Below are 26,635 nucleotides of genomic sequence, written 5' to 3' on the forward strand. Positions count from 1 at the left end.
GCTACAAATGTGAATAAATCTATTTATAAACACAAAATAATTTAAGTTTCTGTTTTCTGAAAGTGGGATGTTCCTGACGTGGCATTTCATTATTACTCTATACAAGTGTTGTGATCCTGTGAATCTCTAGTTATGGTAGAGAAATTAAACTTAGCTGCCTTTATGTCTCAACTCTTGATTGCTTCTTAGAGACAATGTCTGAAAACACAACACTTAGTTTAGGAACATACTTCCTCTCCTGTTGCAGTAATAGACATTGAGAAAATAAATTTTAAAAACTAAAAATTCATTATAGTAACCAAGTTGTTAGATTTGAACTTAAAATATTATTTTGTCAAAACTCTCTTTTTTCAAAAAAAAAAAAAACAAAGAAAATGTCTTTACATGATTAGTCATGTGTCATGATCTTTGTCACTGACTTTTACTCTTGCATGTGTGTATATATGTGTGTGTGCATACGTACATATCACTATTAATTATAGAAGAGGTCATGAACTAAAGAGCTATGAGAACATAAGAGAAGTGGTAGGGAAAAGGAGATAGAAATTATAAAGTATTCTATAACCATATATGAAGTTCTCAAATTTTAAAAGGAAATGCAAAGTGTGATTAGCATTAAGTTGATTGTAAGTATAATTAAGTCATTGAAGCTTTACTGAGATTCTCTAATACTGTTCTCTTATTATTCCTATTCCTTATCATCTAGAAACACTTAGTAGGAAGTAGGAAGAAATGACATGTACAATATATCAGTACTTCCTGGTCATTGAAAGAGACATTTTTCAATTCTGGAGGTTTAGCTACACAGCACTTAGGGCTGTTGTAAGTATAAGTATAAAAAGAAAAATGCTGTGGCCTCTAAGTTTGTGAAGATTTTTGTCAAACACTAAGAATCAAATTATGAGTTTTTCCCTGAGAAAGAGCATGCATGTGTGTTTTGCATTCTTTTGTAGAAGTTTGATAATAAAGATATCACCGAAGACTAGGAACAAAATCAACCAAAGGAAATTCTGAAAGTATGGGATGTGGAAATTCAAAAATATCTTCAGCAAATATTATTGTTTTAGGGGTAAGTGTTGTGCTTTCTCGTTACTGAGATAAAGTTCCTTCAAAGTAACCAAATGAAAGGGGGTTTGTTTTGGCAGATCATTCTTAAAGGGATTTAGTCCATCATGGTGGGGAGGACATGACAGCAGTGAGGGGAAGCTTGGGCAATAGGAAGAGGAGGCTTTGGACTTACATTACATCTGAATTCAGGAATCAGAGAGCAAACAAGAAGTGGGGGCTGGGCTAGAAAGCCTCAGTCTCCACTTCCAATAGCTAACTTGCTCCAGTGAGTGTCTACCTCTTAAAGATTCAACAACCTTCTCAAGCAGCACCACCAGCCAGGGCAAACATGGGATCAGTCCTATGGAACTCATTCCATACTCAAACCATAGCAGTAAGTTTCCCCCACTGACTAAAATTCAGTGTTTTAAATGATGTCACTTGTAAAAGGGAAATCTAGTAAAATCTAGTATCTAGAAAGGGATGTGTCTGAATATGGTTTTTGTTTTGTTTTCCTTACAACTTTATTTAAAAAACAAAACAGAGATACATGTACTGATTGTTAAAAGCATTTTAGCGTAAATATATAAATATATTTTTGTCAGTACTTGATTTTTTAAAGGTTTGATCGTATGCATTAAAATCTTACTGTTAACAAAGATCATAAAGTATATGTAAAATAAAATGTAACATGGAAATAGTCAAAATTTTCTTGGTGTGTAAAGATTAAACATAATGATTTTTTAACTACCAAAAATTGCCACAAGGCAATCTTTTTAGCTCTTGAGTAATTAACGATTTAAGGTCTAGGTATACCCCACTCTGAGTGGGTGCTATACACTTGTTGTTTTTTATTGTTGATGTTATTGTTGTTTTTGTTTTTTCTAAGAAGGTCTGAAGGTTCCGCTTTTTAGATTTTTTTTTTTTGAGCTTCATATAATCTGTGAGTTGTTTCTTGGGTATTCAGAGTTTTCTGAGTTGCTTTTTTGTTTGTTTGTTTGTTTGTTTTTGTTTTTAAATCATGCTGATTGCATTATATAGCTTTTTCCTGGTCTCCCAGCCCTTCACAAAGAAGCATGTGACAAGAAATGAGCATATCAACTAAATCATCATACCCAAGGAAATCCAGTAATCTGAATGAATTACCAATTTTAAAAGTGTCCATGTATTTGTTAGTTTAAAAGGGGCCTATCATTGATATTTCCTAATCCCTGTACTAATGTAGGATGAATACAATGTTCTGTTAAGTTATAAACCTGAGGTTAAAGTTTTCCTGGTGCTAGTAACAAACACCACAATGTTAGGAAAATCACAAGATTTCATAGCTAGCAGGGAGAAAACTGTCTCACGAATTCCAACTTTTCCTTTGAATTTTTAGACCATGCAGACAAGCTGTTCAAGCTACTGCACAGAAATTCTTAGCTCTGTAGTGACAAACTATCCTGAAAACAGAACAAAATATCTGAATCTTCTCTCCTCATTTCACATGCCTACTGCCATCCTTTGCTAGCTGGTTGGTTGATTTGTTAGCTGGTTGGTTGGTTTGTTAGCTGGTTGGTTGGTTGGTTGGTTGGTTGGTTAGTTGGTTGGTTGGTTGGTTGGTTGGTTGGTTGGTTGGTTGGTTGGTTGGTTGGTTGGTTAGTTGGTTGGTTGGTTGGTTGGTTGGTTGGTTGGTTGGTTGGTTGGTTAGTTGGTTGGTTGGTTGATTGGCTGACTGGCTGGATAGATGACTGGATGGATGGATGGATGGATGGATGGATGGATGGATGGATGGATGGATGGATGGATGGATGGATGGGTAGTTGGTTGGTTGGTTGGCTGGCTGGCTGGCTGGCTGGCTGGTTGGTTGGCTGGTTGGTTGGTTGGCTGGCTGGCTGGCTGGCTGGTTGGTTGGCTGGTTGTTGGTTGGTTGGTGAGTAGGAAGTTATAAGTAAGACTTTCTAGAACCCAGTGACAAGCTCTGAATTAAGAATCGTTTTTTAATAAGAAAATTTGATATTGTCCCTTATACAACAGAAGACTTCTTCTCAAGTCTTGGCTTAGTCTTATGTTTGTTACAACCAATGATAACTCCATAGTTAATGCATGACCAGTGTACATCCATCTTTTATAAACATGTTAAATGCTTCTTATGTTTATTGAAACTGTGCTTTCCATTATATTATTTTAATACTGACAGCTCTCTTTTCTCACAGGTTATCCAGATTATAATTGGTATCTATCATGTGTTCATGTGGTATTTCCTATTGCTGTTGTATATGGGACAAATTAAAGGAGTATTTGGAATTTATGAACCTATAACTTACAAAACAGGAACTTCTTTATGGGGACTTGCTGTGAGTAGAATACATTTGTGTTAGTTTTGTTAATTCACTAAATAATATTGGTTCATATAGTGGATGGTAAGGACTAGTTTCTAAACAAGGTTTTCAGAAGAATCATATAGCTAAATGCCATTTGCTGACCTACTCAAAATCCAGTTTCTTCTTTCAACAAGTATGTATTAAGAACCCATCATCTACAATTATTATCTAAGAAATATAGATAAGAGAATAAATAACAACCACAGTGAAGACTATATCCCTAGTTGTGTCAAAGACAAAGACTCTTAGCCACCATGCCCATTAGCATGGTTAGTTTTCAGGGATGCCATTACTTATACTCTGGTGTGGTTTCTAGGCAGCAACTGAGCAGAAGGAAAACTTGGAGTGTGGGGATCTCTAGAAGTCAAGAGAAAAATATATCACAAGACATAAATAAAGATCAGCTCTATTGTCTTCTGTTTATTTTCCAGTAAGGAAAAGGTTGAAAACTGACTCCCAGTAACCATTATAGATATAACAAGTAATTTCAGTAAAATAATGATGTGAAACCTAATTGGACTTGATTAGGAAAATGAGATGAGAGTTGATGAAATTTTTATATTTACTTTTTCATTTGCTTTTCGATAATTCCACACTTCTGTACAGAGTATTTTGATCATATCTACCTGACTCCCTCCCTCCAACTCCTTTTGGAACTCCTAATACATCTCTCTTCCAACTTCATGTTCTATTTTCTATCATCTCTTTTGCCGATGTGTGTGTTGGGGCAGGGGAATCAGAATTAAAAACAGTAAATGACAGGAGATAATAATAAGGGATATGTTGCAATCACGGATTTATATTGGCAGGAAATAACAAAGTACAGTGGATAAATAGCTATAGTCATATTCTTCAGTGATAGTTCTCAATTAGTATTCATTTTGCTCCCTTAGAAAACATGTCATAGTATTTGGAAATCTTCTTCATTGTCATATCTAGTGAGAAAATGCCTAGGGTGCTACAAAGAACCTTAGGATGCACAGAGCATCAATTTAAAAGAATTATAGCCATTAATGTAAACAGTGCTGAGGCAAGGTAACAAGAGGGTAACAACACATTGGACTCTGGAAGCTTGTGAAAAATTTTCTACAAGTGCTTCAAGTATCTCAATGTATTGGAATCTGAAAGTGAGAGGAATCATATGGACCAGCTATCAGAGGAGAGGAAAGAGTGTGAAGTGACCATCTAGGAAAAGGGAGAGGGTATGTGGCTTATGGAAATGTAATTTGATCTTTACACAGCATTAAGGACTCAAGGTTAAGGAACATGACTCCACAGTGAGAAAAGTCTTTACTCAAGCCCTGTTCATCTACATGGGTGAAGGAGTAAAGCAGGAGTAAACTACATTTCATCGAGATTGTGGTTAAAAAATTTTATTTTATACAAGTTTGTACTCCTACCAGAAATGGATCCACAATCCATTGCTTGATCCACATCCTCATTAGCATGTGCTGTCCCTTGATCTTAGCCATTCTGATAGAATCTCAGGGTCATTTTGACTTGCATTTTCCTTATGACTAAGGACACTGAACATTTTTTTCAGTGCTTCTCAGCCATTCAATACTCCATTGTATTCTCTTTTTAACTCTCTACCACATTTTTAAATTGGGTTATTTGGTTTATTGGTGTCTAACTTCTTGAGTTCTTTATATGTTTGGGTATCAGCCCTCTGTCAGATATAGGGTTAGTAAAGATTTTCCCAATCCATAGGGTGTTCTTTTCTCCTATGACATGTCCTTTGCCTTACAGAAGTTTTTCAGTTTCATGAGGTCCCATTTATTAATAATCAGTCTTAGAGCCTGAGCCATTGGTGTCTTTTTTATTTAAGGAAGTTGTTTCCTGTTCCAATGCATTCAAGGATATTTCCCACTTTCTCTTCTATTAGATTTAGAGTACCCAGTTTTATGTTGAGGTCTTTGATCCATTTGGACTTGAGTTTTGTGCAGGGTGATAACTGTGGGTCTATCTGCATTCTTCTACATAGACACATTCAGTTAGACCAGCACCATTTATTGAAGATGCTTTCTGTTAACCATTGTATGGTTTTGGCTTCTTTGCCAAAGCTCAAGGGACCATAGACATGTGGGTTTATTTCTTGGTCTTTGATTCTATTTTATTGATTAACCTGTCTGTTTCTGTACATACTCATGGTAAGAAGGACACACACATAAATTTCTAAAGATTGAGTAATTTAGGAGAGACCTCAGGTTAAAAATTAAAATCATCATTAAAAGAATGAATGACTAAGCAGTGAATCGGTGACCTCAAGTATAGGGATAGCAGATGGCAGAATCAGAAAGACCTATCTCAAATCTAGGAAAAATAGATAGGTGGAAACAGACAATTTGGGGAAAATGCTTTTCTTGAACAAAGATGGTCTGCTGGCTGTCACAGAAGGTATTGAGAGGTCACTGGAAGAAATAAACAACCTCTAAGATATCTGTATTTATATGTATACTAACTCAGGGTGTTAGAGAACAAAATCTAAGAAAACCATGCTGATAAGCAGTCCACTGCCTCATCAATAAGAAGTGGTATATTTGGCTCATAAATAAAAAGTACATGGTAGAAAGAAAAAAATAAAAAGATAGTAGAGAAACATAATTTTCATACAACTCAGAGAAATGATTTGTTTCTCTTTGTGTTTCAGTTCATACTGTAAAGATAACTTCAGGGGAAAACTAGAGAGGCAGCTTGGTCAGCAGTGTTTGCAGAGTATTTTCTGCACAAGCATGAAAACCTGTGTTTGACCCACAGTATCCTTAAAAACCTAAACATGATGTGCACTTGTGATCTGAGCTCCAGGAAGGCAGAGACAGGAGAATACTGGCACTCACTGATCAGCCAGTCAAGTCTAATCAACAAATCCTAAATCCAGAAAGGAAGAAAGGAATAGAGGGAGGGAGAAAGGGAGGGAGGAAAGGAGGGAAGGAGGGAGGGAGGGAGGGAGGGAGGGAGGGAGGGAGGGAGGAAGGAAGGAAGGAAGGAAGGAAGGAAGGAAGGAAGGAAGGAAGGAAGGAAGGACTGGACTGCTCCTGAGGAATGACACCCAGGTTAATCTCTGGTCTACACACACACACACTCACTCACTCACTCACTCACTCACACATGCATTCACACACAGATACATTCACACACAGTGAACAACTAACATTTTCAGTAAAATATCTAAATTTTTAAAATGTAATTCAATGCATAAATTGTCATTTAGATAATAAACTTTGAAAGACATTTTCTAAAGCAAATGTTTGCTAATAAATTGGAAAACATTCCAATAAAAAGTCCTACAAAGTTACACTCCATTTATGTATAAACTTTTCAAAGAATAAATAAAATATTTTAAAAATAATAATGTAAATTTTAATATTTTTATAAATATTTTAATATATTTCCTGTGTATCTGAATTTTGCCTACATGTCTGCAAACCACATGCATGCAATGCCTGAAGAAGCCAGAAAAAGGCATTGAATTTCCTAGAACTGGAGTTACAGATGGTTGTGAATTTCCATGTGGGTGGGAATCAGGCCAAGGTCATCTGGGAGAGCAACCAGGGCTCCTAACCCTGAATCATCTCTCTAGCCTCCAGTTCAATATTTTAAATAAAACGTAAGATCTAACTTTGGATCTAAAATGATAGAAAGATACTTTCACACTGTGGTCCTGAGACAATTCTTATCCTCAGTGCTCACATCCTTATCAATCTCATCTCTTCTGTCAAGATCAAGAGCAAACTGTACAAGACCAGTTTCCTGGTAGAAGTGTGTGAGCTTCAAAGATTGGCCTTCCCGGATAAAGGGTGGAGCACGAGAGGAACCTCTGCAGAAGAGGCGGTAGAAAGAACAGAGGAGCCAGAAGTGGGTGGCAACTCCAAGGAAACAGCAGCACTAGACACCACAGAGATGCTGCACATGCAAACCCACAGAGACTGTGGCAGCCTGCACAAGACCTGCACAAGCTCAAGCCAGATTTGCCATTCTTGATCCCAGCACTGAGAAGGGGAAGTAGATGCCATTCCCACCCCTGCCAAGAAGTTATTTGTGATTAAGTCCTGCTGAGAAAGAAAATAATCTATTTTCTTCAATAGAGTATATCAGTTACTGGTTATATCAACCACACTCCTGTGAAGGCCTCATACTTGGGAATAGATGAACAACACAAAACAGACTACATTTGTGTGTGTGTGTGTGTGTGTGTGTGTGTGTGTGTGTGTGTGTGTGTGCTTTTATTGTGGTGCTTTTTGGCTTGTTGCTTTGTTTTACTTGCCTTTGTGTTTTATGGTGGTGTTTTTGCTTGTTTGCTTGCTTGCTTGATTGATTGATTGATTGATTGATTTTTTTTCCTTGCGTGTTTGAGGAATAAACAACATCAAATTGGATGGAGAACTGGGAAGGGAAAAGATTATGATTAATATGTTATATAAAAATTTAATGTTAATTTTTTTAAAGTATAGAACACGTCTGCTTCTTTTCAAAAAAGTAGCCTTTGCCAGAATCACTAAAACAGAAAAGATGGAGAGACAGTTCTGTGGCTTAGGGTACTTCCTGCAAACACCCATACCATGGAATTCACAACTTCTTGAGACTTCAGTTCCAGGAAACTTGATACCTACTTCTGACCTCTGGACTGACTAACGACTTCAGGAACTGGTGGCACATACATAGATTCGCATAAACAAAAATAAGTAAAACGTTAAAGATAAAGAATATTTCAGGGAAGTCATATGGCCTGCTTAACACAGCAGTGTTTCATACTTCTTGGAAAATAGAAATCCTGAAAGGAAATAACGGAATGCCTTTCAAAATAATTTTTATAAAAGGTAGCTGGGAAGATGACTCAGTGAATAAGAGTACTTGCCTGGCATGCAATCATGATGGCCTAAGTTCAAATCCCCAGTACCCACATGGCTGCACATACCAGCAACAGCAGCAATGTGGGGTAGAGACAGGCAGATTCCAGGCACTCAGTGCTCCACTGCAACAACAGCCTTCCAGTTCCCTGAGAAGCCCTGTCTCAAGGCAACAAGGTGAGAAGCAAGAAAGACAAAACACTCTGACTTATACATGTGTGATTAAAGGCATGCACCTGCACAACCCTGTGCATGCACCAGATACACACATATGCACAAATGGATAAATAAATAAAGCGAAAATATGGGCACCCTATGGCTGTAATGGTGACTATAGCCTTTCAATGAAGAGGCTATTTTGTACAGTCATGATGTCTGGTGGGTTTACAGGCCACCTTTTCTACACCTGGATGTGTACACAGTCATTGTGGCCCCTGGTTTCTTACTGGGAGTAGAAGTTGGAATAACACCTAAATGAGTTATATAAAAACAATCATAACCAAACTTGACTATGGGTTCAGGAGGGCTTAAGAACCCACTGCCATATACTACACCCTCAATCCTGCTCTCTGTCCCCTGTTGTGACCCTCCTGTTACTTTCAATATCTGTCACCTTTTGAAACCAGTATTACCTCAAAATGGAAGCTCATCCCAACCCCTTCTACTAAAACTTCTTTCTTTGTTACTATTAGAATTCTGAAACTCATTGGGCTGGAAGATAGAGTTGTTTCAAAGTATGTTTAAATTGCTGAACACTCTCAATGAGTATTTACCAGTATGTGTTTTGTGTCTAGTTTGTCATTTCAGGAGCCTTCACAGTAAAAGCAGCAAAATATCGAAGCAAATCTATGGTAAGTTAAAATTGTGGGGATGTCTCTAGTATGCACTTTCAAAAAAACAAGAGTTTTGGATGAAAAGACAGTGCTGGGGCCAAAGAGATGGCTCAACAGCTAAAAGCCCTTACTTCTCTTACAAATGACCTGAGTTCGGTTCTCAGCATCCATGTTGGCTCACAACTTTTAGTGATGCCAATTACAAAAGATGTCTCCCTCTGAAGGCCTCTGAAAGCACTCACATGCACATAAGTACACAGACACACACACATACACACACACACACACACACACACACACACACACACACACACACACACCATTTTGCAATAAAGAAAATAGTCTCTAAACAATAAAGGAATCTAAAATCTCTTTTAAAAAAATGAGAGGAATAAAAACCTGAGATCAGATCACTTAATGTAGATTGGATACTCTAGTTAACAATCACAATGACAATGACCTTCTGCAAGAACATCTAAATTTAAATCATTTTGTTTGAATTTGAATCATTTTGTTTGAATTTCTATTCTTAAACATTGCCTGAATAATATTATTAAATTTGTTTAGGATCTAAAGCCTTTCTTCTATGTGGACATTACTGTGCTTTAATAGTTTATTTTCTGGTCTATCCACGTTGGAAATATGCTTGTACTTTGTATCAAAGTAGGGAATTTTCCAAGAAAAAAAAAATCTGTCCATGCTGTAAATGGAAAATGCTCAGAAATAAAAATATTAGAATTTTAGACCTGAAAGACAGCTTAGAAATCAATTGACCTTATCTTAAAATTTTACACATTAAGAACTCTGGGAATGTCTAGATGGCCCAGGAATTAGGAGGAATAGCCGCTCCTACAGAGGACTTAGGTTCATCCCCCAGCATCAACCTGGTGGCTGGTAGCCATCAGTAACTCAGCTCCGAAGGGATCTGATGCCCTCTTCTGTTCTCCATGAGCACTGCCATGTATGCATGTATGTGATACACTGACAAGCATCCAGGCAAAACATCCACAAACATAAATATAATCTCAAATCTTAAAAAAAAAAAAAATTAAAAAGTTCTGAGGTCTGTCATGTTGACAGATGGTCCGAGCTAATAAAAACTGAGGATTCAAACATACTAACTCCCGTTTGACTTTATTTCTACAAGCAGTTTTACAGGTGACTCACATGATTATAAAATACAACGGTTTTGAGAATTGATGGGATTAGAAAGTTGGCAGCAGCAGATAATGGATCCATGTTCGTATAAGGTTTCCCGTACACCAGAGAAACGACAAGCATAAGCACATGCTGAAAGCCTCACGAACTCCAAACAAGTTTGAACTAGATTCTTTAAAGTAAAAGAAAAACAAATATAAACAAAGAATAACATATATTCAAAGTATTTCTTCTGGATGTTGTATGTTTACTCCATGTCTCCTTTCCAGCTTCTCTGTACCATGTCCCTGAACATACTCTGCATAATCATTACGGTCGTCGCCGCCAGCCTAACAATAGTGGAATTGGCTCATTTCCGTTCTGTGTCATATAGAAATTATGGACAAGCAGTAAGTAATCGATTCTACAGAAACATCTTTCTTTTTACATTTGTAAAACATTTCGTACAATATAGTTTGATCATATTTACGACCCGATTTCCCCAAACTCTATTTAGATTCACCCTCATCTCTCCATTTCAATTTAATTTTTGTATTCTGTTTAGTTCAATAACCCATGGAGACTATTTTGTGCCGCCCTTATGCTTACAGATGTGAGGCCATCCCCTGCAGTGTGATCAACCTCCCTAGAAGCTATGCCCTTAAAGAAAACCGATTCTCCTTGCCCTGAAGCTATCAATTACCAATAGACCCTCAGTTAGGGATGAGACTCCTGAGCTGCCTCTCCCCAACCTCTTCCATGCTAGAATATTAATGGATTTGATCTTGTGTGCATCTTGTTCAGGAAAACACAGGTGCTGTGATTTTTTTTTAGTCCAGCACCCCTAGCCTGTCCAGACAACCCAAACATGCTGGTCCTCTGTGATCTCTGCCTTTTAACTAGCTGTTCATCTCTTCTACCAAGATGTGTGTGTGTGTGTGTGTGTGTGTGTGTGTGTGTGTGTGTGTGTGTGTGACAGAAGAGAGAGAGAGAGAGAGAGAGAGAGAGAGAGAGAGAGAGAGAGAGAGAGAGAGAGGGCCCAGTGAATAACTTCAGGTGTCATTTCTCAGGCACTGTCCATTTTTTATATTTGAGATAGGGCTATTAACCTCAAACTCCCCAAATAGGCTAGGCTATCTGGCTAGTGAGCCACAGTTACTAACCTGCCTCTGCCTCCGAAGAGTATGTGCTCTCATCGCCCCCACGTCTGTCTCTGTCTCTCTCTGTCTCTCTGTATCTCTCTCTGTCTCCCTCTGTGTCTCTCTCTCTCTCTCTCCCTCTCTCTCTCCTCTCTCTCTCTCTCTCTCTCTCTCTCTCTCTCTCTCTCTCTCTCTCTCTCTCTCTCTCTCCTTTCTTCTATGTCTCTCCACTGGTGGTATCGTAATGCAAAAAGAGTGTAAAAGAGTACACTCCTGGACCACTAATCCATTCACCAAACCAGGAAGAGAGCTCTGCTGTTGCCACATGTGTATACACCATGAATTCCTAATCATTTCTGATGACCTTTATATTTGCATGTTATGTGGATTTTGCTTTAGCACCTCACTGCTAAATGTATATCAGTCTTGTTTTTTATTCTCCAGACATAACTACATAGAAATATAATGTATCATAAACAGTAAACGTGAATAGCCTTTTTGATAACACAAGAGATTTATTTGAGTTGGATTGGCTTAAAATTCAGAATCATCAGAAAATGGAAAGATCTCCCATGCTTGTACATCAGTAGGATTCACATAGGCCATTCTACACAAAACAATCTATATATTTAGTTCTATCCCCATCAAAATCCCAACACAATTCTCTGCAGACCTTAAAAGGATAATTCTCAAAGTAGAATAGCTTTGAATGCATTGGCACAGGAGACTGCTGTCTGTACAGAACACTGGCCACTCATTCACGGAGATGAACAGTGAGCCCTTATGAAACTACAAAGCTGTCATATAGCAAAAGACAACATTAATATGACAAAGAGGCAGCCTGCTGAATAGGAAAAGATTTTTACCAAGTCCACATCTGATAGATGTCTAGAGTCCAAAATAAAGAACTCAAGAAATTAAACATCAACAAAGTAATCCAATTTAAAACTGTAGTAAGAATGTAAACAAAGAATTATTAGCAGAGGAAACTCAAATGTCTGAGAAATACTTAAAAAGTTATTCAACATTCTTAGCTATTAAGGAAATAAAAATCAAACCAATGTTGAGCTTTCCTCGTACACTGTCAAAAATAGGTAAGATCAAGAACATCAGTGACAGCTCATGCTACCGAGAATGTGGAGCAAGGGGAACACCCCTTCATTGCTAGTGGGAGTGCAAATTTGTACAGCCGCTATGGAAATCAATATGGCAGTTCCTTAGAAAATTGAAAATCGATTCACCTCAAGACCCAGCTATACCACTCTTGGGCATATACCTAAAGTACATCCCACCCATCACAAGGATACTTGCTCAAGTATTGTGGCTTTATTCATAATAGCCAGAAACTGGAAACAACTCAGATATTCCTCAACCAAAGGATAAATAACGAAAATGTAGTGCATTTACAAAATGGAGTATTACTCAGACTTTTTATTAAATGAGGTATTACTCATCAAGCAAATGGATGCAAATAGAAAAAACATCCTAAGTGAGATAACCCAGACCCAGAAAGACAAATATGGTGTGTGTTTACTTATAAGCGGATATTAGGAGTTAGTAAATGATACTCAAACTATAAACCAGAAAGGTTAGGTAAAGAGGAGAGATCTACTGAGTGGTTGGAGGATACATGGATCTCCCTGAGAAGGGGAAATAAAATAAGTTTTGTGGGTAGGCTGGGAATGAGTGGGGACAGGAGTTAGAGGGATCAGATGGGGAAAGGGGATGGAGGGAGAATGTGTGGGAAGAGACAACTAGAGCTCGGAGCATTCAGGAAGCTATGTGGAAACCTGGTGCAGTGGAAATTTTTTGGAATCTCTGAGGGTGGTTCTAGTGAGGACTCCTATAGTGGAGGATCTGGAGCCTGAACTGGCCAGGCTTCCAGTGTTGGGACTGGGTTGTATTTGGCTGAGTTGTTGGCAGAGATGGTCCCACGAAGATTCCTAAACCACCTACACTGATGCTAGGACAGAGGATCACTACATAAACTGACAGTGGGAAGCCATCGCCAAGGACGACATCCACAAAACTCATTGAACATAGAGAGATAGAGCCGGTCCCTGCATGGAGCCTTCATCCCTAAATTGCAGTCTGTTTGGTGCGAGAAGCTAGGTAATCTACAGATTATGAAAAGAGAAACAGACACCAACACAGCCATAAAACTCTCAACCTACAACCTATCCTGCCTATAAGATGTGCTGGGGCAGTGGTGGCACAAATCTTGTGAGGTCACCAACCAATGTTTGATTTTACTTGAGGTCTGTGCCATGATAGGGATCCCATGCTCAGCACTGCCCCAGTGGCCAGGAAGAGAAGATTGGATAGTCTAAAGACTTAAGACAGAACCAAACACTACTGGCCAAAACCAAAACAAAACATTATGAGTCAATGAAATGATTCCATATTCTGCTATACTCATAGATCAGTGTCTTGTCCAGATGTAATCTGCTAGGTTTCCTCCAGCAGCAGATGGGAGCAGGCGCAGAGACCCATAGCCAGACATTATTCTAATAGAGGCTCCATTGAATCCATAAAGAATGATTGTAGGAGTCAGGGGATGAAGACACCTGGAGAACACAGCTCACTGTATCAACTAATTCCCACTCATGTGGGCACACAGTGACTGAAGCACAACCATGGGGCCTGCATGGGTCTACAACAGGTCCTCTGTGTATTTGGTATGGCTGTTAGCTGGGTGCTTTGTGGTACTAACAGTGGGAGCAGGCTTGTCTTTGACTCTTTCGCTGCTCTTGGGACTCTTTTTTCCTCCTATTCAGTTGCCTTGGCCAGCCTTGATATGAGGGCTTTTGCCTTGTCTTACTTTATCTCATGATTGTTTATTTCTTTTTTTTTTCCTTACCACTTTACTTTTTTAAAAAAAGAGGGATACATTTACAGATTTTTAAAGGCATTTTGGCATAACATTATAAGAGTATTTTTGTCAGTACTTAATTCTTTTAGAGGTTTGATAGCATGCATAGAAATTTCACTAGTTACCATAAGCATGAAGTACATGTCGAACAGAACGTAACATGAAAACAGATTTCTTGTTGGGTATAGATTAAGCATAAAAAATCTGTGAATACCAAAAACTGCCATAAGGCTATTATCTTAGCTCTTGGATTATTAATGATTTGAGGTCCAGGTATACCACACTCTGAGAGGTTGCTAAAAAATTTTGTTCCATAAGAAGGACTGAGGCGTTCTTTTTTTTTTTTTTTTTTTTTTTTTTTTTCTTGGCCTTTGTTTATCTTGAGCTTCATATAGTCTGTGAGTTGTTTCTGAAGTGTTCAGAGCATTCTGGGGTTAGTATCCAATTATCAGTGACTGCGTATTATGTCTGTTCTTTTGTGACTGGGTTACCTCACTCAGGATGATATTCTCTAGATGCATCCATTTTCTTAGGAATTTCATAAAGTCATTGTTTCTGAACCCAGATGTTCTTCAGTAGATGAATGGATACAAAAATTGTGGTATATTTACACAATAGGGTATGTTTGTTTATTTCTCTTGGAGGCATGTTCTCTTTTAAGTGGATATGGAAGTGGGATGGATCTGGGAGAGAGGAGAACTAGAGAGGAGTTGGGAGGAATGGACTGAGGAGAAACTGTGATCAGGATGTATTATTATATAAAAGAATTTATTTTCAATATAAAAAAAATAACCTATTGGCGCTTAGGAAAAATAATTAATAAATCCTAATAAAAGCATTATTTTTAAAAGAAAAGAAGAGGAGGCAACATTCAGTTGCACCCAATTGTCATTATATCTGTCACAGAATTACCATAGCAACCTCTTTCCTCTAGGCTCCTAGTTTCTTTTTCATAACTAACCCCAGTTTGCTTTCTTTATGTTAAATTAGAAAAATGAAAGCCTAAGCAAAACTAATTTTTCATAATGTCCCAGTCCATCTGTGCAGTCTCTCTAAAACCTGCTTCCTCTAGGTTTACAAGCAGCTAATTATTCTTCCTCCCGGCGACTTCCAAGGCTGGTCCTATGTTTAAAACAGAAACTGACTCCCTTTGATAAGGAAGGGAAAGGGTTCCCACAGCTTTCCTGAGACAACATGGAAACCTCTACCTGTGCAAAAGAACTGTGCAATTCAGTATCTGCATGTTCCCCCAGATCCTGAAATATTGTGAACTGGAACATAGGCATATGGTCATTATATGTACCTATTTAATTCCCAAGTTTCTCATTTAGGAATTAATTCAAATGCATTACATATACGCAAATTCAACTATTTTTGAACAGCAGAATGATAATGATGCCCTGGGGTGTATTAGCATACCCACATGGAGCAGACTTCTCCCCTGGGTGCCTTGCCACCTGTTGAACTAATTTGCCCTAGTCCCTAGATACCAGTCAAGGTCCACCTAAGTCAGGGGCAGAGTGACTTAATCTGTTCAGAGTAAGTTGTGAAGTCACAAGATAGAGTCTAATCTCAGGAGAATACCACAGAGAGAAGGCAAGAGCTAAGAGCTAGAACAATGCTTAGCCAGCCAAACACTAGATAGCCTACAACAGCATACCTTGGCAAACAAGGGCCACTGAAATCTAATTAAGTTTCATGGGCCATGGGGAATCTGTACAATGACACAGAAACGGCTCCTTTTTTTCTTACAACTTTATTTTAAAAAGAGAAACATATGTACCGATTGCTAAAAGCATTTTGGCATAAAACTATATGAATATATTTTTGTCAGTACTTGAATCTTTTAGAGGTTTGATAGTATGCATTGAAATCTTACTAGTTACCATAGGGATAAAGTACATGTAGAACAAAATGTAACATGAAAACAGTCAGAGTTTTCTTGGTGTGTATAGATTAAACATAATGATTTTTAAATATCAAAAATTGCCACAAGGCTATATTATTAGCAATTGAATTATTAATGATTTAATGTCTAGGTATACCACACTCTGAGAGAATGATATACACTTTTTTTTTCTAAGAAGGACTGAGGCTTTCACTTTTTGGCCCTTGGGTTTTTTTGTGGGGGGTTGGGAGAGTTGTTTTTTGTTTTGGGTTTTTTTTTTTTTTTTCTTTTTTGAACTTCATATGGCCTGTGAGTTGCTTCTGGGGTATTCAGAGCTTTCTGGGGTTAGTATCCAATTATCGGTGACTGAATATTATGTCTGTTCTTTTGTGACTGGGTTATCTCACTCAGGATGATATTCTCTAGATGCATCTATTTTCTTAAGAATTTCATAAAGTCATTGTTTCTGATAGCTGAGTAGTACTCCATTGTGTAAATGTACCACGATTTTTGTATCCATTAATCTACTGAAGGACATTTGGGTTCTTTCCAGCTTCTGGCTATTATAAATAGGGCTGCTATGAACATGGTGGTGCATGTGTCCTTATTGTATGTTGGAGCATCTCTGGGGTATACGCCCAGAAGTGGAATAACTGGGTCTTCAGAAACAGCTCTTAACTGCACGGTGCTCACTGTGCACACTCTCAAGACTTCAATCCTTTTCTATTTTTTAATTCTGTCTTTTCAAAAATATTTCTGAAGCACAGGTTAGTCCTATTGTTATGGTTCTAAAAGAAGAGAAATCCATTAATTCTTCTCTTAATTTTAAACTATTCACAGAGAAAAACACCTTGTGTTTCCCTTCATCATTCCTTCACTTACTCAGAATCTTCCAAACTGAATGAGGTTAATATTTATAAGTATAGATTGTAGCAAAATGGGTAACAGATAATATAAAGATACACATACCATGAATACATTAATATAAAGGATAAATACATATATACATATAATTAAAACATAGGTATAGGTGATACAAAGGTAAGTATTTATGAAAATAGATGCTGGATTAGATAGATAGATAGATAGATGATAATAGTATATAAAAATGATTGCTCAACAATAGAACGTAGATACATAAAGCATATATATTAATAAATAGATGATAGATACATAGGGAGATGATAAAAAGATGGATACATAAAATCTGATAGGTAGATAGAAGATACATAGATAATACATAGACACAATGTTTACATACACTACAAGTGCTTTCCCCACTGAACCATCTCCCCAGCACAACATAAACTACCCTGAGCTACCTTTATATTGGCTTCTGCCTTTTTTTGAAGTTATCCTTTACTTGTAGAGAAGTCAGTGCACATGTTAACCTATGTACCCAATAAAGCACAGTTTTTATATGCCCTTGACATCTCTCATGTGCACTTCTTAGCAATGATGATACCTAAAGGCCTGTATGGAAACCTGAGGAAAGCCCTGTGGTGGAAATGGAGGGGGCAATTTGGACGTTTCCAGCTACTTGGAAAGAAATAGAAAAGAAAATGAGTGACGAAAATAGAAAATGCAAAACAGCAGTCCAGTACTAGACTATAGAGACTGGTGCAACTGTCGAGTTGAAAAACACCAAGGATAAAAGAAGAGACGTGGGATACTCTTTTCCAATACGAATCTAAATGATGTTTTTACATCCAGTACTGATACATTAAATGTCATTCTACTTCTTTACACCTTAAGAAAGCATTGCTATCATATAATTTAGTGCTTTTTTTGGAATAGAGAATATAAATTAATTAGGTCATGGACACTATACTTTATTATTCTCATAAAATCTAATGAAGTGCCCCTAATTAATTTTTCTAGAAACACTTGTTTATTTGTTGGACACCTTCTATATGATTGCCTCTAGAATGCAAAGGGCCACCAGAAGCTGCCCCATGGAAGAAGGCCTAGGAAAAGCTTAAACTCCTAAGTGGCATCTGAAACCAAGTTCCCTCCTTACTATACTCAGGGAGGAGCCCAGATAATGTAATGTAGGTCTAAAATTGGTAGACCTCTCCATCTCACACAAGTGCAAATATGACAGAGAAATGCAGAAAGGGTTATTCACTCAAAAATGCAGAACATTTTCTAACATAGTACCTACCATGATTAACTGGTGATAAATGATTATCTCAGATTGAGGTTATTTGGTGAGACCAATGGAGTTTGGGCTTTGTTGCCTCCTCAAACAGTCTAGTAAGTAAAACTGGAAGCCCTGAAACTGAGCTGTCTACATTGAAGCCAGTAATATGCAATTCATGAGAGCATTGCCTAAGCAGGCCATGACTTTCTTTCAAGCCTTGGTTTTCTCTTCCAAGCTTTGGTTTCCTCATCATAGCAGCAATGAAGAAATTAGTGCCATTGCCAATGAGCTCAACAATGTCAACGCCCCTGATATACTCTATATTCAATGCATATTCATCATAAATATTACACTGTTCTGTGTTCAGCTAATCATGGAAGGGGTGACAATATTAGATGGCTTACAAGGTGTCCCCGAGAAGGTAACCTAGCACAGATCTGAACATCATGCTGGAGTTGATGAGAAGTGAGCTTTGTAGGAAATGGTACCTAAAAGAGCAGACAAGTGTACAGGAAAACTCAGGCTTCATAGGGCATGAAGTAATAAAGGAGGATAAGAAGATGAATGTAAGGCCCAACAGAGCTGATGCAGCCAGCTGCTGGACATTTTACAACTATCCCTAACTAGAACAAACAGCACTTGTCTCCCAATTGATGGATCTGAGCTGAAGTCAATCCACTCAGTCCTCACTAGAAAAGTAAAAACTCAGACTCACAAATATTAGTGCCTGAAAAGAAAAGATCCCACACTTAAGCCAGCATGTTAGTGCCTGCCTGTCACCAAATGAGACAAAAGATCATGAATTCTGGGTCATCCTGGAATACACAGTAAGTTCCAGGTCAGCTTGGGCTACATGAAATCCTGTCTCAAGAAGAAAAAACATTATCAGTGCTGGAACGAGTGGTAAAGAGTGCTTTCTGCTCTTGCACATGGCTCTCTTTTGGCCTCAGCAGGCACCTGAACATGTGTGTGCATATGCACACATACATATAAATAAAACTAAACATTTTAAAGTATATTTTAATTATAATATAATTACACCATTCACTCCTTCTTTCTCTTGCCAACCCCTGACATTCCCCACCCCCACCCCTCCACATATACATACTTTCTCCCAAATGGATAGACTCTTTTTCTTTATTACTATTACATATAGAAAGAAAGATGAGTAAATATATAATATAACCTGCTGAGTCCATTTTTGCTATTTGTGTGTATATGATTTTATGGCTGTCTACTTTGTAATGAAAAACCAGTGAGAGGCTCATATCTGAGAGAGGCTAATTCTACCTTTCTCAACAGTGATTAGTTGTCTCTAGTTCTTTGTCTAAGGGTGGGAACCTGTGGGACTGCATTCTTCTTACTAACATGTCTGTCATGGCATTGTTTAGGTCTTGCTTAGGCAGCCACTTCTGGCAAACACAATCTCATGCCACACTTCCTGGTCTTCTGGCTCTTAAAATCTTTCCACCCCCTCTTCCTCAGCTTTGGGTGCAGCAGATGTGTTAGAGATGTACCCACTGGTGCTGGATTCCCCATGATCCATTGATCACTGCATTGGATCCAGTTGTGGTTTTCTATGATGGGTTCCATTTGCTTTTTGCTGAGGAATGGTAGCTACTCTTAATGGTGGACATATGGATACAGTTTAGAGCATAGTTATGGATCATGCCAGTCTAGAAAAACAATAATAGCAGGTTCCTGGTTCTCTTGTAAGATCCATGGTCTCACTAGCCCAGGGAAAAGTACCAGGCAGGATTTAACCTTCTGTTGAGTTGGTCTTAAAGCTTACAGCTGTTTGTTACAGCCAACATGTAAGTGCCACAATTGCACCTTTTAAGGATATCTTGCCTTGTTGGTCATCATTGTTGTTCATAGTTATCCCAGCTAGACAGGAAAATTCATGGCTTCCCTCAGAGGACTTCTGATGCTGTGAAAGCTACAGTAGAAGAAAGGCTTTCAGGTTAGCCTAGCTTAAATAACCTGAGTCCTGTGCACTAAATGTGTGGTACCTTCAGCAATGGAGGCTTAACTTTAACCTCTGAGAGGCAACCAGAGCCTGAGGGGTGTGGGGGCAGGGTGAGCTAGGTTAGTGGCAAAGAGCTTGCTGTTCAGGTACCCATACAAGAGTTCAGATTCAGAGGATCCCACACAAATGCCAGGTGGGCCCAGCCCAGCTGTAATTTCAGCCTGGGAAGGCAGAGAAAGCACAAGAGAAAGCTGGATAGAAAGATCACCCACATCAGAGAATTCTGGATTTCATTGAGAGGCCCTACCTCATTTAAGAAGGTGGAAACATAATCAAGGATGATTCCTAACATTGGTTGGTCTTAGGGGCTTCTACAAGCACACACAACCATGGACACATATAACCTCACTTGTGCACGGTTACATACATGTACACATGCATAAAATATACACACAAGAAAATTAAATAGAAACCAATAATAATTTTTTAAACTGGGGAAACTGGATGGCTCAGCAGTAAAAACGCTTGCATGTCCTCACAAACATGATGACCTAAGTTCAATCCTGAAACCCATAATTGAAGCAGGGAAAACAACACCTAGTAGTTGTCCTTAGACCTCCAGATGAGCAGTGTAGCATGAACGTACACACACCATCACCACCACCACTACAACCATCCACCACCATCTTCATCATAACAAGATTAGCTGAAAAGTTTACATAGTGAATACATTTCATGAGCCTAAAATGTTGCAAGAGGTATGACAGAAAAGCTAAGTGGTAACAATGAGGTGAAAAAGCCCCAGATGATGCACTGGGAAGAATAAAATTATGACAAATGAAGCCGAACATAAACAATCAAAAATGCTCAGGAAAATCGAACAGGAAAAGAAGGCTGCCTGCCCCTGTGTTCCTTCCTCTCTTAGAATCTTATTCTAGGGTCCTCTCAGGTGGGCACACATGAAAACTAATGATACATCATGTCTCCATTTCCTGGTTTCAGAAGCTGGGAAGGGAAGTGTCCCGTATTTTGTTGTGCTCCTACCCCCTGGAATTCGGGATCGCCCTCACATACTCCATCTGTTATTGTTTGGTAAGTGTTTCCTCTAGCAATTCAAGGGCTTTTGGTTCCTAGTACCCAAACTTAAGGACATATGTGGCAATTTACAACTGTCTGGAACTAATAACAATGGAATGTATAATGTTTCCTTTGCCTTCTGTTTACTTTTGCCATAAATGTGGGTTTAAAACAGGATGACAAGAGTAATAGAGTAAATTATAAATTTGAACGTTAAAAACACATATATAAAAGGTGAATCTTGCCTTAATATTGTTCTCATTTCCTCTACACATTCAAACAAGACACATACACACAATAAACACACATACACAGAAAGCCACAAAACACATATTCATCCACACTCAGTAAGCAGACAGGTAGATGGTATTCCTCACCTGCCTTGCTTCCTTTTACACAGTCCAGAGTCAGCCCACAGTATGATGGCATCCACATTGGGAGTGGATCTTCCCTTAGCTAACCCTCTGTAAACCCTCATTTACAAAAACTATCCCGTAGAGTATCTCCTCAATGATTCTAAATCCCCTTGTGTCAAATTAGGATTAACCATTGTACCTGATTTCTCCAGGCCTAAATTCAATTGTACAGTAATTTGTTGAGGAAGACTTGGAGAATCAGCAGGCTTTCTGCTTGAGGGAAATGATGTTGTTTGAGATTTTAGCAACTTCCATCCCAAGGCCAGACCCAGCCCAGCTGCATCTGGACAGGCGGCCCACACACGTACAGGACCCTGGGAAATCAGAAGAGTAGCAGGAATGCTTTTTATCCTAAGCAGAAGGATTCACAGGAGGAACAGGTTCCAGTCAGAGACAAGAAGATCACTATAAGCACAGATAACAAGATGGCAAGAGGAAAGCTAAAGAACCTAAGCAATGGAAACCAAGACAACCTGGCAAAATCAGAACCCAGCTCTCCCACCACAGCAAGTATTGGATTGCCAAACACACCAGAAACACAAAACTCAGACTTGAAATCATACTTCATGATGATGATGGAGATCTTAGAGAAGCAGATAAATAACTCCCTTAAACAATTACAGGATAACCAGGAAAAATCAAAGAACTACAGGAAAACACAACCAAGCAAATAAAGGAATTGAAAACAGAAATAGAAAAAATAACAGAACACAAAAAGAGACAACCCTGGAGATGGAAAACCTAAAAAAGAAATCAGGAGTCACAGAGGCAAGCATCACCAAAAGACTACAAAAGATGGAAGAGGGATCTCAGGGGCCGAAGAAAACATAGAAAACATAGACAAACAGTCACAGGAGATGCAAAAACCAAAAAGCTCCTAACCCAAAATGTCTAAGATTTCCAAGATACAATGAGAAGACCAAACCTAAGGATAATAGGAACAGAAGAGGGCGAAGAATATCAACTAAAAGGCACAATAATTTTTTTTTTAAATCATAGGAAAAAACTTTCCTTCCCCTAAAAAAGAAACTACCATAACATACAGGAAGCCTATAGAACTCCAAATAAATTGGACCAGAGAAAAACTCCTCCCGACATAATAGTCAAAACACTGAATATTCTTAAAAAAAAAAAAAAGAAAGAAAGAATCCTAAAAGCTGTAAGGGAAAAAGGACAAGTAACATATGAAAGCAGACCAATCAGAATTACATCAGACTTCTCAACAGAGACTATTAAAACTAGAAGATCCTGGACAAACATCATATAGGCCCTAAGAGAACACAAATGCCAGCCCAGCAAAACTCTCTATCCAACAAAACTCTCAATCACCATAAATGGAGAAACCAAGATATTCCAGGACAAAACCAAATTTACACAATATCTATCCACAAATTTATCCCTACAAAGGATGATAAATGGAAAAATCCAACACAAGAAAGAAAACTACACCCACAGAAAAGCAAAAAAAAAAAAAAAAAAAAAAAAAAAAAAGATCATGCAAGGAAACCAAAAGAAGAAAATCACACAAACATAAGTCTATCTCTAACAACAAAAATAACAGGAAACAATACTCACTATTCCATAATTTCTCTTAGCATCAATGGACTCAACTCCCTAATATAAAAACATAGACTATCAGACTGGATACATAAACAGGATCCAGAATTTTGCTGCATACAGGAAACTCACCTCAGAGACAAAGACAGACACTACCTCAGAGTAAAAGGCTGGGAATAAATCTTCCAAGCAAATGGGCCCAGGAAACAAGCTGGAGTAGCTATTATAATATCAAATAAAATAGATTTTCAACCAAAAGTTATCAAAAAAGATAAGAAGGGACACTTTTTACTCAACACAGGAAATACATATGAAGATGAACTCTCAATCTTAAATATCTATGCTCTAAAAACAAGTGCACCCACATTTTTTATTGAAGAACTTTATTTTTAAAAAAAAAACAAAGATAAATGTACAAATTTTTAAGCATTTTTTTAAGGTTTGATACTCTGCATTAAGATCTTACTAGTTACAATGAGCAAAAAGTACATGCAAAACAGGATGTAACCCGGAAGTAGTCGACGTTTTTTTAGTGTGTATGCACCCACATTTTTAAGAGAAGTCTTACTAAAGTTCAAAGCATATATTACACAACACACAATAATAGTGTGAGACTTCAACACCCCATTTTATCAATGGACAAATCACAGAGACAGAAACTGAACAGACACAGAACAAAACTAGCAGAGGTTATGAACCAACTGGACTTAACAGACATCTACAGGACATTTCATCCAAAAACATAAGAATATAATTCTCACTACCTCACAGTACCTCCTCCAAAACTGACAATATTGTCGGTCACAAAACAGGCCTCAACAGATACAAGAAGATTGAAATACTCCCATGCATCCTATCAGATCACCATGGACTAAGGCTAGTCTTTAAAAACTACAAAAACACAAAAAGCCCACATACATATGGAAGCTGAACAATGCTCTGCTCAATGATACCTTGGTCAGGAAAGAATAAAGAAAGAAATCAAGGATGCAATGAAAACAGTACTGAGAGAAAAACTCATAGCTCTGAGTGCCTCCAAAAGAAACTAGAGAGAGCATACACTAGCAACCTGACAGCACAGCTCAAAGCTCTAGAATATAAAGAAGCAGATATACCCAAGAGGAGTAGAAAGCAGGAAATAATCAAACTCAGATCAAAAATCAACCAAATTGAGACAAAAAGAACCCTACAAAGAATCAACAAAACCAAGAGCTGTTTTGTTTTTTTTGTTGTTGTTGTTGTTATTGTTTTGCAAAAATCAACAAGATTAATAAGCCCTTAGCCAGACTAACTAGAGGGGGAAAAGAGAGTATCCAAATTAACAAAATCAGAAACGAAGGGGAGACATAACAACAGAAACTAGGAAAATTCAATAAATTTTCAGGTCCTATTACAAAAGTCTATACTCAACAAAACTAAAAAATCTGGAGGAAATAAAAAAAAATTCTAAACAGATACCAGATACCAAAGTTAAATGAGGATCAGATAAACCATCTAAAGAGTCCCATAAACCTAAAGAAATAGAAGCAGTCATCAAAAGCCTCCCAACCAAAAAAAGCCCAGGACAAGGTGGGTTCAGTGCAGAATTCTATTAGACTTTTATAGAAGAACTAATACCTATACTCTCCAAAATATTCCACAAAATAGAAGCAGAAGGAACACTACCCAACTCATTCTTCAAAACCACAATTATGCTCGTACCTAAACCACACAAAGACATTACAAAGAGAACTTCAAACCAATTTCTCTCACGAACATAGATGCAAAACTACTCAATAAAATTCTTGCAAACCAAATCCAAGAACACATCAAAACAATCATCCATGTTGACAAAGTAGGCTTTATTCCATGGATTCAGGGACGGTTTAACATTCAGAAATCCATTAATGTAATACATTATATAAACAAACTCAAAGAAAAAAACTGCATGATCTTCTCATTAGATGCTGAGAAAGCATTCAACAAACTTCAACACCCCTTCATGATAAAAGTCTTGGAAAGATCAGGAATCCAAGGTCCATACCTTAATATAGTAAACACAATATACAGCAAACCAGTAGCCAACATCAAACTAAATGGAGAGAAACTTGAAGCAATCCCATTAAAATCAGGGAATAAACAAAGCTGCCCACTGCTTCCCTATCTATTCAATATAGTAGTGGAAATCCTTGCCAGAATAATTAGACAACAAAAAGAAATCAAAGGGATTCACATTGGAAAGGAAGAAGTCAAAATATCACTATTTGCAGATAATTATAGTTTATTTAAGTGACCCCAAAGATTCCACCAGAGAACTATTACAACTAGGAAACAACTTCAGCAAAGTGGCTGGGTATAAAATTAACTCAAATAAATCAACTGCCTTCCTCTCCACAACAGATAGACAGGCTGGAAGTCCTGGCCAGTGAAATTAGATAGCAAAAGGAAATCAAAGGGATACAAAATGGAAAGGAAGAAGTAAAAACATCACTGTTGCAGATGACATGATAGTGTATGTAAGTGACCCCAAAAATTCCACCAGAGAACTTCTACAGCTGATAAACAAGTGGCTGAATTTAAAATTAACTCAAACAAATCAGTAACCTTCCTCTACTCAAAGGACAAACATGCTGAGAAAGAAATTAGGGAAAAGATACCCTTCACAATAGTCACAAACAATATGATATACCTTGGTGTGACTCTAACTAAGCAAGTGAAAAACCTGTATGACAAGAACTTCAAATCTCTAAAGAAGGAAATTGAAGAATATCTCAGAAGATGGGAAAATCTCCCATGCTCAAGAATTGGAAGGATCAACATTGTAAAAATGGTCATCTTACCAAAAGCAATCTACAGATTCAATGCAATCTTCATCAAAATTCCAACTCAATTCTTCATAAAGTTGGAAAGAGCAATTTGCAAAATGATCTGGAATAACAAAAAACCTAGAATAGCAAAATCTATTCTCAAGAATAAAAACACTTCTGGGGGAATCACCATTTCTGATCTCAAGCTATAGTATCAAATAATTGTGATAAAAATGGAATGATATTGGTACAGAGGTAAGCAGGTAGATCAATGGAACAGAACTGAAGACCCAAAAATGAACCCACACGCCTAAGGTCACTTGATATTTGACAAAGGAGCTAAAAATATTCAATGGAAAAAGGACAGCCTCATCAACAAATGGTGTTGGTTCAACTGGCAGTCAGCATGCAGAAGAAAGCAAATTCATACTTTCCAATCTCCTTGTACAAAGCTCAAGTCCAAGTGGATCAAAGATCTTCACATAAAACCAGGTACACTGAAATTTTAGAAAAGAAAGTGGGGAAGATCTTAGAACACAGGCACAGGAGAAAATTTCCTGA

At 37.8% G+C, this 26,635-nt stretch overlaps 1 protein-coding gene across 1 annotated transcript in view; it reads left to right on the forward strand.

The window, feature by feature from the left end:
- Positions 1-1,018: 1,018 nt before the first annotated feature.
- Positions 1,019-26,635, forward strand: part of LOC308417574 (membrane-spanning 4-domains subfamily A member 13-like) — a gene marked incomplete at both ends in the record, with an annotated part of 29,598 nt that continues 3,981 nt past the window's right edge. The window contains 5 exons of the mRNA XM_080912941.1: positions 1,019-1,069; positions 3,243-3,383; positions 9,052-9,108; positions 10,518-10,637; positions 21,241-21,330. Coding sequence (XP_080769067.1) covers positions 1,019-1,069; positions 3,243-3,383; positions 9,052-9,108; positions 10,518-10,637; positions 21,241-21,330 — 459 coding nt within the window. The remainder of the gene's footprint in view (positions 1,070-3,242; positions 3,384-9,051; positions 9,109-10,517; positions 10,638-21,240; positions 21,331-26,635) is intronic.

This window comes from Micromys minutus, assembly GCF_963924665.1.
Source record: "Micromys minutus genome assembly, chromosome: 2".
Lineage (NCBI taxonomy): Eukaryota > Metazoa > Chordata > Mammalia > Rodentia > Muridae > Micromys > Micromys minutus.